At 34.2% G+C, this 14821-nt stretch overlaps 1 protein-coding gene across 8 annotated transcripts in view; it reads right to left on the bottom strand.

Moving 5' to 3' along the window:
• Positions 1-14821, bottom strand: part of LOC106075822 (polycystic kidney disease protein 1-like 1) — a 183267-nt gene that overhangs the window by 129138 nt on the left and 39308 nt on the right. For all 8 annotated transcript variants that reach the window (XM_056006474.1, XM_056006510.1, XM_056006470.1 and 5 more), the window contains one exon: positions 4553-4935. In XM_056006474.1, coding sequence (XP_055862449.1) covers positions 4553-4935 — 383 coding nt within the window. The remainder of the gene's footprint in view (positions 1-4552; positions 4936-14821) is intronic.

The raw sequence follows: 14821 nt of genomic DNA, 5'->3' as shown, positions 1-14821 counted from the left end.
TAAGCGTTCGTCAGTGTGTAAAGATGGATGGTTGTTTGAATGTATTTGTTTCTAGTCAATTTATTTACTTTGACGTTGGCTAAGACTCAAGTATTTGTAAGTATGGTCTAATTGTGTTCGGCTAGGATGCAGTGTGTAAATAACTCAACTCAAAATGTCAGCCGAAGTTGTAACTACAATATCGACAGCATTGATCTTAATAATAAAGTGGTCACGTAAAAGACATGTGTACAATTTACTGACCAATTCTAATTTTAACAATGATTGTGATCACTTTTTCAATTTGGGAAAAACCAGCAACCCCCTCTGACGTTCACGAGTTATTTTTTTTTTTATTTCTATTTGGCTTAATTTAGCAAAAGTATAGTTTGCGCGCCAAAAAAAAATAAAAAAAATTGCTCATCCACAGACCATGGTCTAGTTTAGTGAGAGGGGAGAGTATTTATAGGCGTGCGTGTCTGCGCGCGCGTGGGCGACCGCATTGAAATTCAAAGTGCCACTATTGATAATAGTCTTCTTCCTTAATATGGTTACGCCAGCGTACACACAGTGGCGACTTTGACTGCTGTCAGTTCGTCACCGGCCACTTACCAGTGACATCATCACAAATGTCATATCACTTATCACAGATACGACGACGCACTGCCCTGACATCGCTAGATGGTGGTAGGGAATCTAAGATGATGTAATGGAAAAAAAAAAGAAGAAGAATACGGCGCATTATTTGGCGTGCACGTGCATGTAAATATTGATTGTTTATACCCCCCCACACACACACACTAGCAGCATGAGTTTGAGTTTCAGAAACTCTCCAACACTTCTTCTATGTTGCAGTGCAGAGTACTGCTGGGGTTTAATACAAGAAATGACATTCACATATGCTTTAGAAACAACGTGACACAAATTAAGATGATTTTGAGTGAGTTTAGCAAGATTTCAAACCGCGCCCTAGCTAATCATATCCAAAATTCTGATTATCTAATAGTCATCTCCCTTACACACACATAAATACATGTTTAAAAACGGGTTTTTATTGTTACAAGTGTGATATCCTATTTTTTATTCCTTCAATTCGTAATACATTAAATATTGCTCTCTATCCCGATTCTGATTCCATCATCAGTTTTAAAAAATCTGACTATAGAATATTTTTATAAATGTATGAGATTCTAAAAAAGAGGGTTATAAGAAAAAAGTTCTGGATACAATACTAGTGGTAGCTTAACGGAATCTGAACAGTCTATCAGACCAAGGGCAAGTGAATGGAAAGGATTTTTTACTTTACAGAATTTGATGTGTAACCAAAGGTCTTGAAGAGCCACAGCGAAGTTGCTCGTTACTCTCAGTGAAAATACTCTCATTCGAAGCAATTATAATTGTCATGTTAGGGGAAAAAACATTATGAAATCGAATGTAATTCTCTTGGTTGACACAAAGTATACTAATGGCCCTTTTTATGCCATTAACAAAGGAAATAGCAAACTATAACGAATCCTTTCTTCGCATCCTTTACAAAAAAGATAATAGCGTCACTGAAAAACAGTGAGCTACTTTGCTATTAGACTGAAGACTAACACGAAGTGTGGTACAAATCTTGGAAGAATACAATAGTTCACACTTAGTGTTTACAAACAAAAGTACACATTCCCTGAACACCATAATTATCTGTTACTCTTAACAACACACATTTAACATTTGATAAGTTTGTTTTATTAGATTAATTTGAGAAATACCGAAAATTTATAAATAGATCTAGATACGTTACAGAAGATTGATCAGTTATTACTGCTCCTGTTTGTGGAGGTTCAAATCCTGCTGCGTGTCTAAAGCAGTTACTACCAATCCTGGGGAGAGTACTTTTTCGGCGGGAGCTTAGGTGATGACTATTGGTCCGTAAACGGACACGCAACAATGCTTGTTGTCAAAAAGTATGATGTGTGGCTGAGTGGCCTAAACCGCTTGGCTACCTATCAAGGGGACTCGAGTTTGATTCCCGACTCGATCTAAGTTGTGTTTGCTGAGTACGTAAACCTTCTCCCCCCTCCCCCGGCTGGTCTACAAAACAGACTATGCTATAAGCTTGAAAGTTGCGCTATTATACAAAAACAATTAATATATATTCTTTAGGTGTTTATTGGTGGGCTGGTTTGTAACATATTTTTTTTTACCCAGACTTTGAGATGCGTGGATGACATGAATTGCTATTGTTCTTCTTCTCGGTTGTCTTTTAGAGCATGCATCTGACATAATCAAGTAAACTTTCTGTTTGCTACTAACATTTAAATAGATTTTCATATGTACACGATTACAAGAAGTTTATCTCGTTACTCTAACACAGAAGCATCATAGGCAAACTAGGCATCCATTTAGGGCCTCCGATTGGTGGTGGCCTAGCACAAGACTCAAATTCCTTTTGGGAGAAAGAATGGCGAAATATGGATCAAATCTCAAATATAGCAGAACTCTATGGCTCTATGTCTATTAGCATAGCTCTATGGCTCTACTATGATTCAAGGTTTATAAGCCTATTCTTAAATCTCCTTGTTTGACTACATATGTTAGAAGACCATTGTTTTTTTTTCCTTTTGGTGAAATGTCGAAAAGTTATTTCTAGTCGGAGATCATGAATCGTCTATAATGGATAGTAGTGCTGTCGGCCTATATAAATGTAACTTATATGTTGATTTACATTTAGATACAGGGCGGTTTATAATTCTTTGAATATTTTTGGGTCTTATTTTTTTTTTCTATTTCATTTGGGGGCCACCTTCTTCACCTCGCTTAGGGCCTCCCTATTCGCTTTGCCTAGGGCCTCCAATTACCTAAGGCCGGCCCTGGTTGGATGTCAGCCGTCCCCACCTTTTACGAATTAGCATCATAAACTAAACAAAAAAAAATTCATTCCATTTTAAAGTTGTGTGACAATCAACACCTTTTTCTCCAGCGAATTCTCTCAACAGTAACCAAACAATTTCTTGGCATTCAAACGTTACTTTCAGGCATGCTCCCATTTCGACAACTAAGAGAATTACAAAGCCACCACGTCCAAACGTCATGTGGCGAGTTTGTGGACATAAAAGTCAAATGACAAGTAAATCTACCACAATGTATATGTTGACAATTAAACATGATCACTACCCCTCGTCCCTCCCTTTAGCACAAAAACTAAAAAAAAAAAAAAAAAAAGGCTTCCGTTAGGCTGAACGTGATGGAACAGAGAGGCCAGTAGGCCAGAGCAAACACAAAGAAATTGAAAACAGTACACGTTTCCACGTGTTGACTCCTAACTACACAGGGCCTATCAAAAGCAAAAATGAACTGACGGCGGAAGTGCTGCCATCATAAGACTTGAATAAATTCGCGCTCTTGTCTTCGTTTCTGTCTGCAACCGCTAACAGCATCAAGTTGAAAGGTAAGACTTTGGGTCTTGTGTGGTGTTAGCTGTAGAGAGTATCCCCCACCATGTGAATGTAATCGCGGCCCGGTTTGAAATTTCTTCCTGTTCATATGGCTTGTATTTTGACAAAAGGGTACATGGGAGCAAAACTTGAAGGATAAATAAACGCTAATAACAAGCAACAGACATTTCATAGAATATATATATATAGAGAGAGAGTGAGAGAGAGAGAGAGAGGAAGAAGAAGAAGAACAGGAGGAGGCGCAAGAATAACATTTGGTTTAAATGTCATTTTAGAATGAGTCACACTTGAAGTCACACATGGAAAGTGTGTGTATATTATGTGGGTGTTGTGGTTTTCCCCTCCATTGAAATGACTAAACTTGGCTGTAACTTACTTTCACCAGTCTCCCTCCTTTCATAAAGTAAATACACAAAGACCTATACAGCTTGTGTGCATTCGTAACGTTGCTGCAGAGATTAGTTTAGTTTTTTAAAAAGTTCATTGACTAATGTAATTTTTTTTCTTACAATACCTCTATTCAAGTCACTCCTTCATGGAGGAACCTGGGTGGTCGGACGCTGATCTCAAAAACGGCTCAAACGATTTTCATAGAAATTTAACAATTGAGAAAAGAATTACTAGTTCGTTGGCCACATGGGGAAAACTCTTGTTTCGCCGTTATAATTTTTCAAATAAATAAATGTAAATTTGGCTAGAGACAAAACTAGGTCTAAATCCAACATCGATTTTGAAATGACTATCGCGTTCTTGAAATAGGGCATTTCCGAATGTAAGGCATTATTGATTCAAGGGTATATTAATGTTCAGGAAAATTTTGCGCATCGTCATCTAAGTCTAGATTTAAGGGACTATCACTGGAATAATTCAATAATAATTTTAAATAATCCATGGCGTAGTGAGCCGTGTATACCGAAATTATGCGCTGCAGGCCGATATGTTAAAAACATACGTTCACGAAGCTGTCAAAATCACGTGTTCGATACAATGTTGGAACCAAATAGTTTTAGAATCAGTTTTTTTAATATATTTTTAATTTTAATTTTAAATGTTTTTTTTCTCATTTAATCATGTTGATTTCGTACAACCCCACCCTAAAATAGAATAAGAAGTGATACAATTGTTAACCTTACCTGTGTTATTTTGCAGCTGACATTAGTCGTGCAACTGTCCATTTCTTTGTACATCTTCCTCGACAACTTTTTCCAAGTGATCCCATTCCATAAGCTGATGTCAAACTTCAAATTGCTCCCTGAGGCCGCAATCTCCAGAAGTGTAGAACTGTTGGCCAAAACGGTAGTGCCCTGGGTACCAACACTTGTGCCTGAACTGGATGTCACCAGGACGTTCTTGCCATTTCGACTCACGTCCCTCCAATTTGTCAGAGCGTGCCTGCATGAAGGCTGCGTGTCTCCTATGACAGAGAACTCGATATCTGTAAGCTTGTGACGACGTGTAACAACATGTACAGTCAAGTTAGACTTCAAAAAGGACACAAGGTTTCGAGCAGTCAGTTCTGCGGAAAGAGAACACAAAAATCTTGAAACTTTTAGAAACGCCAGAGCTAACAAACTAACTTTGAAGGTTTGTTCAAATGAGTTGAACATATCTATTTCTGTAACACATTTTAGAAACCTAAATAGCTTTATAAAATATATATTTCAGACAAATACATATTCTCACAGGAAATTTGTCAATAACTGCATTAGAAATTTAAAAAGAGTGTAATGTATCTAATATACTAAGATAATAAAGGAAATGTTGGTATGCTGTTCTCATAATCAAAGAAAGGAATATAGTAAAGTAAATATAGGACTTTAAAAAGTAAAAATATGAGTATTCTTAAGTATTATTATTATTAAATTTAAAAATAAGAAACTAGTATAATTCAATAAATATAAGAGTAAAAAAGAGCAAAACTTTGAGAAGAATAAAATAAACATAGAAGTATAACAAGCAAAATGTAAAAAAATCTTTTTTTTTCTTCTAAAAAAAAAAAAAAAAGGTTATCTAAGGGAAAGAACCCCTCACTTTCAATTAAATAAGTTTACTAAAGTGGAAGAACTCCGAACTTATAACTAAATATATCAATAATGAAAAGTTATATCCCTTATTCAATATTAAAATAAATTAATAACCAATAATTAGTAGACTAGTTGGTTATTTTTTTATTGGTTAAGGTTTTGTTAGGTACAATGAATAATTGTTTAAAGTTTCATCTTGATCCGAGAATGGTTTTGGGAGAAAGCGGGTTCAATTATGTAGGGGACGAAACCCGAAATATTTAGGCGTATCTGTGAATACTAGAAGGGGGGTCAAATTTCCCCTGTTGGTGCCAAACACAATAGTAAATTAACAGTCATTTTTTACACATACAAAACCACGCCCCGTAAATGCGAAACAAGCTTTTATATGGCCCTTCAACACAGAATCAAACTAATAACATACAAGATAGCTACAAAAAGAATCCATTTTGATGTCTACGCCTGGCAAGATACAAGCACGAAGATTGGCTAAAGTTTCTTCAATAATTTCTCATGTATTACTAAAATAGTTTTGTTTTAGGGAATCGTTGTATTTTAAAATCTGTTACGTATTTAATGAAAGAGCATGTCTCTACGATGTAAAGGGAAAAGTCAGCAAATGCAGAAAAAAAAATATGAACACAGCATACATATGCAAACAGGAATCTTAATCTTAATCATACAATTAATTGATCACAACCTTATTTCTATAAATCTTAATCCGCATCAGGAACACGCTAAATAATTGTAAACATTCTTACCATTTAAACATAAATTATTAGCTTGTTAATCATTAATTAGCTCAACTATTCCATGTTTGTTTTAGACCAAGTAATTTACTTTGAATTAAAAAATATATTTAAAAAAGTGCTAGCGTTCCCTTCTCCCCGGCCCCAGATTGTGGTAGAAATAAGAGAAGAAAACGAAGAAGAGAAAAAAGTGAGCCTGTGTTGAAAGGAAAGAGAACACTGTGAAAGAGGACGTGGGGTAGCTTGGCTGCCTAGAGATCAGCGCACTTTATGGAGATTGTAAGAATTAATTGCCGGATGTTTTTATTTCCACATTATTCAGTGGAGGAAAAAAAACAACCGGAAAAGGTTTTAGGTCAGAGGCTGTACAATGTGCATGTAGGTAGACAAAGGACGGCTAACCTACAAACAATGCGAACTGTTGTGTGAAGCAATCTCGCACAAATAGAATGACAGTTGTTAAAAGTGGTTCTCAGGCAGCAATGGAATCTGAACTGTATAGAATAAGAAAAAATGACTACGCATAGAATTTCTTTCCATTGTTCTTACATTACGATTTTTTTCACAGATTATTTACAGTCAAGGATCGATTGTATACGATTGAAAGTATGGTTTGTTTCTATCATTTCATACTTTAAAAAATGTAAGATCCATGGTGAAGGTTAGCGTTAAGAAAAAAAATGGTTACAATTTTTTAAAAAAATTTTGGTCATAAATTTAAAAATAAATATCATTACTTTAGCGAAATATTCAAATGCATTGTTACCTATAAATATAATCAATGTTGCATATTCTCGACTATTGTAGCTTCCATCTAGTGGAAGTGACTCAATCACTTTTGTGGACCAGTTGGGAAAAAGTAGGGAGCGGGTATTTGAGAGAAGTTTTCCGTGCTGCCTTTTCAAAAACGATTTTTAAAAAAAAGGTCTGAATGAGTATTTCACTAAATAAGTTAATTAATAAATGGAAACAAATTATAATGAGCCAATAATATTTTTTATTGTGAGCTTAGTAGCAACTTTTCGGTCAAATCTGCGAATTCATGAATTAATTTAAAGTCACCATTGAAGAAGTTTGTGGCTTATTATTAAGACTTACCTGACATTAAGTTGTTTTTTTTTAAGTTTATTTTAGAGTTAAAATATTAAAGACTTTCAATGAATGAAAGAGGGTAATTGAGTGAGATAGCTATACATACATCTATTGTATGAAAAGTATTCTACGGTTTTACAACCAACTAATCTTAAAATACTGTATGAGAACCACTGAATTAGAAGGTACATTATGTTACACGGAACCCGATCTGCCTTCAAGAGCTCTTTCCCCCAAAGGCTGTGAATGTTGGAGTCAATGTGTCCGGGAAGGAAGTGAATTCAGTCTGGAAGAGTTGAAACTTAGAAAACAAGCACCGCTATTGACTTGGTTTGTTTGGAAAAAGAATACAACTATACTCGAACTTATTTTGTATCAATGCAACATTTTGCTGCTAATGTTTGTGTCAGTGTCATAACTAGCAAGCAACAGAAATATGTTCTTCATGTTGACCGTATTATACATTTATTACAATGAGTTCGTATAAGAGTTTACTGTTTTAAGCAACAGCGTGATAGTTATCGAATTAACGTCTATGTCCTTGTTCATGTGAGTTTCTTTAAGCCATGAGTAGATTTAAACCAGTGATGCCTGATTCGACCAGTGGGCCATTTTAATTTCCTACACTCGTGTCGCGAGCCACATGACCGAAAACGTAAAAAAAAAATTGAACTAAAAAAAATGAAATTGACTTTAAACTAATTTTATGAGAAACCCATGGATGTACTACTTACTTTAATTAATGGAATATTGGAGTGTTATTTTGTTTTCAGGCGTCGGAAAATGGGTTCATTTGCCTACTTCAAGTGTGAGCAACATTTTAGCAAGTCTTACCATCGACTCATTTTCTTGTCTCTTTGTGTTAAATATTCCCACCAATGCCGCCATATTTGTTTCATAATGCTGTTCATATGTGTTTTTGTGTTTAAACAGCCACACGTTCTTTATAAAACAAATATGTTGTCTTATTATCATGTTCCACAAAAAGTAAAAATCCGTTCACTTGTCCTGGTACATCTTCCATTAAATTTTTAATGTTGTGGTACCAATGCATTAGAAAACAAGGTTATAAAGACAGTTTGTGTGGAAACACAAACTGAAAATCGGCCCTCGAAGTGGTCCATCCAGGCAGGTAAAAAGGTATGTTTCAATATTATCAGAATGAAATTCTATCAAAGGCAAATGACAGAAAATAATGGAGAAAAAAAGGTTAACAGATCTCGTGTGGTGCCCCAGCGGACCAAAGGATAGGTGAAAGTGAAATTGAAGTTAGATGTGAACCTGGCCTAACTGATGTCTTATAATGAATATCTAATTGATCTAATTGTTTTGTAAAGGGCCAATTTCTTATTCCTCAAGAATAAAACATTTTTTTTTAAATACAATAAATTTTTCTTTGATTAGGTGTTCTATAGTGACTGCAGCACTGCAGTTTACGCGATAATATGAAAGACTACTTATTAATTGTCGTTTTAAATTATGTCTGCTTATAAGCATACTAAAAAGATTTTTTTTTCTTTAAAAAAATAGTAAACATTTTTTTCTTTAAAAAATAGTAAACATTTTTGTGTGTAAATAGTATAACAGAACTTACACAACTTTAACAGTACAAATATAAAAAAAAAATTGACAAAATATCTACAACCGTTTGCATAAATGTGTTACAATTATGGTGCATCGCCACTGCTCCTAGCAGAGAGCCTCAAGTGTTTGTTACTATTGATAGTGAATAGTTGTAAAAGTGGTGTATTTTTATGAAAAACCTGCTTACATAAGTGATTTAAAAATTTAGATTTTTCGCTTTCAGAAAAAAAAAAGTAGCCGTTGAATCAGAACTTTCAATGGTCTAAAATATTGTGATGTCAGATTTTCACTATCTTTTCTAGTTTACGAGATCTAAACGGTACAGACGGACTGACAGGCCACACAAAACTAATAGCGTCATTTCCCCTTTCGGGGGACGCTAAACATGAGGGCCCTAGCGTAGGTAAAGCTACATTTTCAACCTTTTTTTGGGTGGGGGATGGGGAGATTTTCTAAACTTTGAATTGATTTCGGCGGGCCGGATAGAACCACTTCGCGGCCGGATCTGGCCTGCGGGCCGTACTTTTGGGCATCACTGATTTAAACAATCTAACTCTGTAAAACAAGAATATATTTAAACAATCAAACTTTGTAAGCCATGAATAGATTTAAACAATCTAACTTTGTAAGCCATGAATAGATTTAAACAATCTAACTGTAATGATTGAATAAAGATATAGATTGTGTACCATGTTGACCAAAACGTGTAGCCACCATTGAAACAGAATGGACGAGTTGACTTTCTGATAACAAAATGTGCCTTATAGTGCACACGACTAAATGTTTGTTATGCTTGTGATACTTTGTTACAATACCTCTAGTTAACGCATACCTTCGTCGAGACTAAAACCTGGGTGGGTGGGCTCAAAACCTGAACACGGACCTCAAAAACGGCTCTAATGATTTTCATAGAAATATGATGATAGTTGCTGTATATCGTTGGGAAAAGAATGACTAGCTCGTTGGCCACACTAGGAAAACTTTAGTTTGGCCGTTAAAACTTTTCAAATTATAAAAAGAAAATAATTTAAATTTGACTAGAGAACTAGAAAAGGTTGAACAGACTATACGTCTTTGGGTATTTCCGCATGTAGGTCCTATTCATTCAAGAGTTTAATAAATTAATGTTCAGAAAATGTTTGAGTACCGTCTAAATCTTAAGGCTATCATTAGGATATTATAAAGTCTAGTAGATTTTTACATTCTCTAAAACCAGGATTGCTTGGTTAAAATGTGATTCCTGATATCTCTTCAACTTTAGACATCGTAAAATGGGGACTTATACGAGAATCAGTCAATCTAGCCAAATAAGTTTATAGTGCGCACGTAATAAGCTTTAACTGGTCTTGATTCTTTGAATTGTGATCTGTGCAAGGACTAGGGACATCCAATTATTAAATCTAGCTATGTGCACCATGCTTCGTCAGTGGTGACCCTCTTTTTTTCCCCTCTGCCACCCACCTTCACTCAGCACGTTCCTACTGTTGGGCTGGGTGTGGAGGGGGAAGCACAGCAAACATTTACGTGCCACCTCACTTTGGGACATCTGGCTGCACTGGTATCGCCGTGTGCTGCGCGGATCCATCAGCCTGATGGTGAGCCGTGATATTGGGACAGATGCTGGGATCCATGTTCCGCAAAACCAGATTGACTTTTGTGGTGGAACAATGATTCATTAAAAGTTACCATCACGTAGCTCTACACAACGTGGTGTGACGACTGGTGTCTATCGCCCCAGAGAACTCGGGTGTAAGATGGTCTGGTAAAGAGGATGTGGCCCGGGAAAAGGGCGGGGTTACCGAGTAGCACGTTTGCCCGAAATATCTTTATACTTGGTACTACATAAATGTAAGGTTTAGGCAAAGGGCCAAGGAGAAAACTTAAACAAGGGGAGAAAAAAGAGAAAGTCTTATACAGTATTAGATATATTTAGGTTAAATACATATAGCTCTAAAAAAAACTTCATTTAGCAAGACCAAAACAGATAATATATATATATATATATATATATATATATATATATATATATATATATATATATATATATATATATATATATAGTTATGTTTTTTTTTAATCTTGTGATAAATAAAGTATGGCTATCAGGGCCGAAGAATGAAAACAGAAATAGAAAACAAATTAAGCAATCCTACTTTTCCAAAAGCATGCATTTTTACAGACAATGAAAACACTATAATAGAAATACAGTTTTTGTTATTGTTGTTTTATAAACCATACATCGCAGTGGGCGACATTTAAAAAAATGAGACAGAACAAAATATTTATCATAAGTTCATTTTCTTTTAAATGTAAATCTCCAAGAATAAAAAATATTGACTTTCTTATTTATAAAATCATATGACCAATTTTCTTTCTTTTAACAAAGCTTATATCAACTCCTGTCTGGTAAAAGGTTTATACATGTTGCCTCTCCCACACCCTAACTCAGATTAAGCTGAAATTTTGCACAATTAATTCTGTTACCTGAAAACACAAGAATCAATTTTAAAAATTAACCAATTAGTTAATTGGTAATTAATATTTTTGTTTGGTATCTTGAAAAAGGGAAAGAAATCGTACTTGACTGGTGTGGGGGTATAAGTTGCATTAGTCCCCTTGAGGACTCGAGCCGTGAGTGAAAATATTTTATGCATTAAAAAAAAACGATCATGCAAACATTCACCAAGATACCCCCTTTCTTCCCTCCCCTTTCACAACGGGTCCATGCAAGTGATTGGATCATAGCGCAATTAGAAAGCTAGACAACAACAAACAATTGGTAAAAATACTTTTATGGCACATATTTAAATATGTAGGTCAATCTTACATACACTACATGACTCATCCAAACTAACTGATACAATTACACTTAATATAAGCCTTGTTTTTTAAAGTATTTTTTAAAAGTTTTTTTTTCTTCTGATTTTGTTATACAGTTTATACTTAAAAACTCTAGCAATATATTTATAACAATAAGAGAAACATATCAAAAGGATTAAATGTATTTTCTAATTAAGTCATTTCCGATGGTGACAAAGAAACCTTTAGACACATCTGACAGCAACAAATAAATGTCTATTGTTACTTCGCCAAAATAAAAAGCCAGTAAACGGTAGACTAGACCGAGAAACGTGACGTATCAAGAATGATTGAACAATTAACATATGTCAAATGTATGAAGGATGCACTTCGGACTGTCGTCACCATGGTCCAGAGTTCGAAACTTGATCGCTTTCATCCCCTTCCTGGAGGTTTGCACTAGGGTGTAACGTAATCATCTTCATTTCCTAACCAAAGTTCGAAACTTAAAAACAAAAACAGAGTTGCTTTTTTTATTTATTTTTTTACAATACTTCTCTTCAATTGGAAGCTTCGTGGAAATTTCAAAAACTTAAAACCTGGGTTGGTAAACACGGCTCTAAATTTAAAAATATTTAACAATTTATGTATATCGCTAAGAAAAGAATTATTAGCTCATTGGCCACACGGGGAAAACTTTAGTCTGACCGTTATAATTTTTTAAAGTTAAAAAAGAAATACATTTTAAATTTGGCTAAAGAAAGAGAAACAAGAAGAAAAAAAAGCTTATACGAAGTGTAAATGTATCAATTAGTGTGAGATAAGTCATGTAATTAAATTTGTAATAGATCTAGACTCTAGACCAACAAATTTAGCGTAATCGCTTTTTAAGAGCATTTATATAAGAAAAAAAAAAAGGGGGAACGACTTGAGTTAGAACTCGCGGCTCACGCCTCCTCGAGCCAACATACTAACCACTCTGCTAGTGAGGTGATTATGACAATGATTGTATAGTTATCTATTGTTTGTTTCAAACTTACTTTAAAGCGGCGACCTATAAAGGGGACTAAATCAGCTTATACCACCACTTCAGTCAAGTACAACCTCTTTCCAACCAATAGTTAATTAGCTAATTGGTTATTGTTTAAATTTGATTCTTATTTTGTCAGGTAAAAGAAATAATTGTATGAAATTTCAGCTTGATCCGAGATTAGGTGTCGGAAAAATAACGTGCATAAATATTTTACCAGACAGACACAGTTGATATAAGCCATAGACATTATATTATATCTAGACTGGAAACCAGAAATAAATTCTTATCCGCGATTGATCGATTCACAGACCTATACATATATAGATTTTTATGTACGTAAACTCTTGTTCAGGCTCTAAGGGAAGTCGCCCCAATCAATTTTTTCTGTCTTAGAAAAGTAATGATCGTTTAGTTTTCAAAGTTTAGAAATAATGCAAAATCATTTCTCGGATTTTCTTTAGAATAGGCTATAATTATTATTTTGCAATTTTTAGATAAATAATCTAGAAAGATCTAGGTAATCAATCTATTTAAATGTGCATAAGATGATTCAAATGAACAGACGTGAATTATTTGGATCTATGATTTTCGAAACATTATCTCAATGGAAACTAACAGGAAATGGCTTTATTTCTTACATTTATGTAAATATATAGTTATCGTATTAATGTTATTAATGTCCCTTTCTATTTAAAATCCGCAAAATGGCATTGCATTATTTCTAAACTTTGAAAACTAAAGACAGAAAAGATCGATTTTCCTAGATTCGGGGCGACTCCCCTTACAGCTTGAAAATGAGTTACATACATACCAATCTCTCTCTCTCTCTCTCTCTCTATATATATATATATATATATATATATATATATATATATATATATATATATATATATCTTATCTTATATAATACAGACGTTACTTCAAAAAAGAAGATGATTACGTCCTACGCGTCATGCATTTAGTCATGCATATTAACCAATGACTTAAATTCTGCCAAGTCACTGGTTTTCCTGGCTAGCTCAGGCAACCCATTCCATGCTCTAATAGCACTAGGGAAGAAGGAGTATTTGTACAAATTTGTCCTAGCATATTTGACGAGGAATGTGCCTTTATCTTTGTGTCTTTCAGAGTATTTTATTAAATTTTGTTTTTGTATTTGAAGATTATGGTTCAGTGTTTTATGTATGATTGCTACTTTACTTTTGAGCCTTCTGTCCTGAAGGCTTTCTAAATTTAGTGATTTTACTAAAGGTGTTACTCTAGTCAAATGTGAATATTCGTTTGTTATGAATCTCACTGCTCTATTTTGTGTCTGTTCCAGTTTCTTAATGTTTTCTTGAGTTGAGGGGTCCCAAACGGAGGATGCATATTCTATTATTGGCCTAACCAAGGTTAAATAACATTTTAGTTTTATGTTCTTATTTGATTTATAGAAATTTCTTTTAATAAATCCTAATGCTTTGTTTGATTTTTTTGTAGTTTCATCAATATGTGGATCCCATGACAGTTTTTCATTTATTATAACACCTAGGTATTTTGCGTTTTTAGTCTGTGTTACTGGTTTGCCATGAATAAGATAAGTGGAATTAATTTGTTTTAGTTTTTTTGTTACTCTTAACAACTGACATTTTTCTGGGTGGAAAGACATGCTCCAATTTGATTCCCATTTCTGTAATTCATCTAATTCTTTTTGTAAAATATCTGTGTCTTGTGTTGTTTTTATTGTTCTATATATTATGCAATCGTCTGCAAATAATCTGACTTTTGTTCCTGAAGTAATGCAATTTGGTAAATCATTTATGTAAATTAAAAATAGTAGTGGACCCAAGACTGTTCCTTGAGGTACACCTGAGTTTACTGTTATCGGTGTTGATTTAGAGCCATTTATTATTACAGTTTGTTCTCTCCCTATCAGAAAATCTTTAATCCACTCATGCAGTGGACCATTAATGCCGAAATATTTTAACTTTTTAAGCAAACTATGGTGGTGAACTTTGTCAAAAGCCTTAGAAAAATCTAGTAAGATAGCATCTATTTGTTCACTATTATCTAAACCTTTTGAAAAATCATCAATTAGTCCTATTAGTTGTGTTTCACATGATCTATATTTCTTAAAGCCAT

This window comes from Biomphalaria glabrata, chromosome 1, assembly GCF_947242115.1.
Source record: "Biomphalaria glabrata chromosome 1, xgBioGlab47.1, whole genome shotgun sequence".
NCBI lineage: Eukaryota > Metazoa > Mollusca > Gastropoda > Planorbidae > Biomphalaria > Biomphalaria glabrata.
Note: the sequence above shows the minus strand (reverse complement) of the source record. Positions and strands in the feature narration are given on the sequence as shown.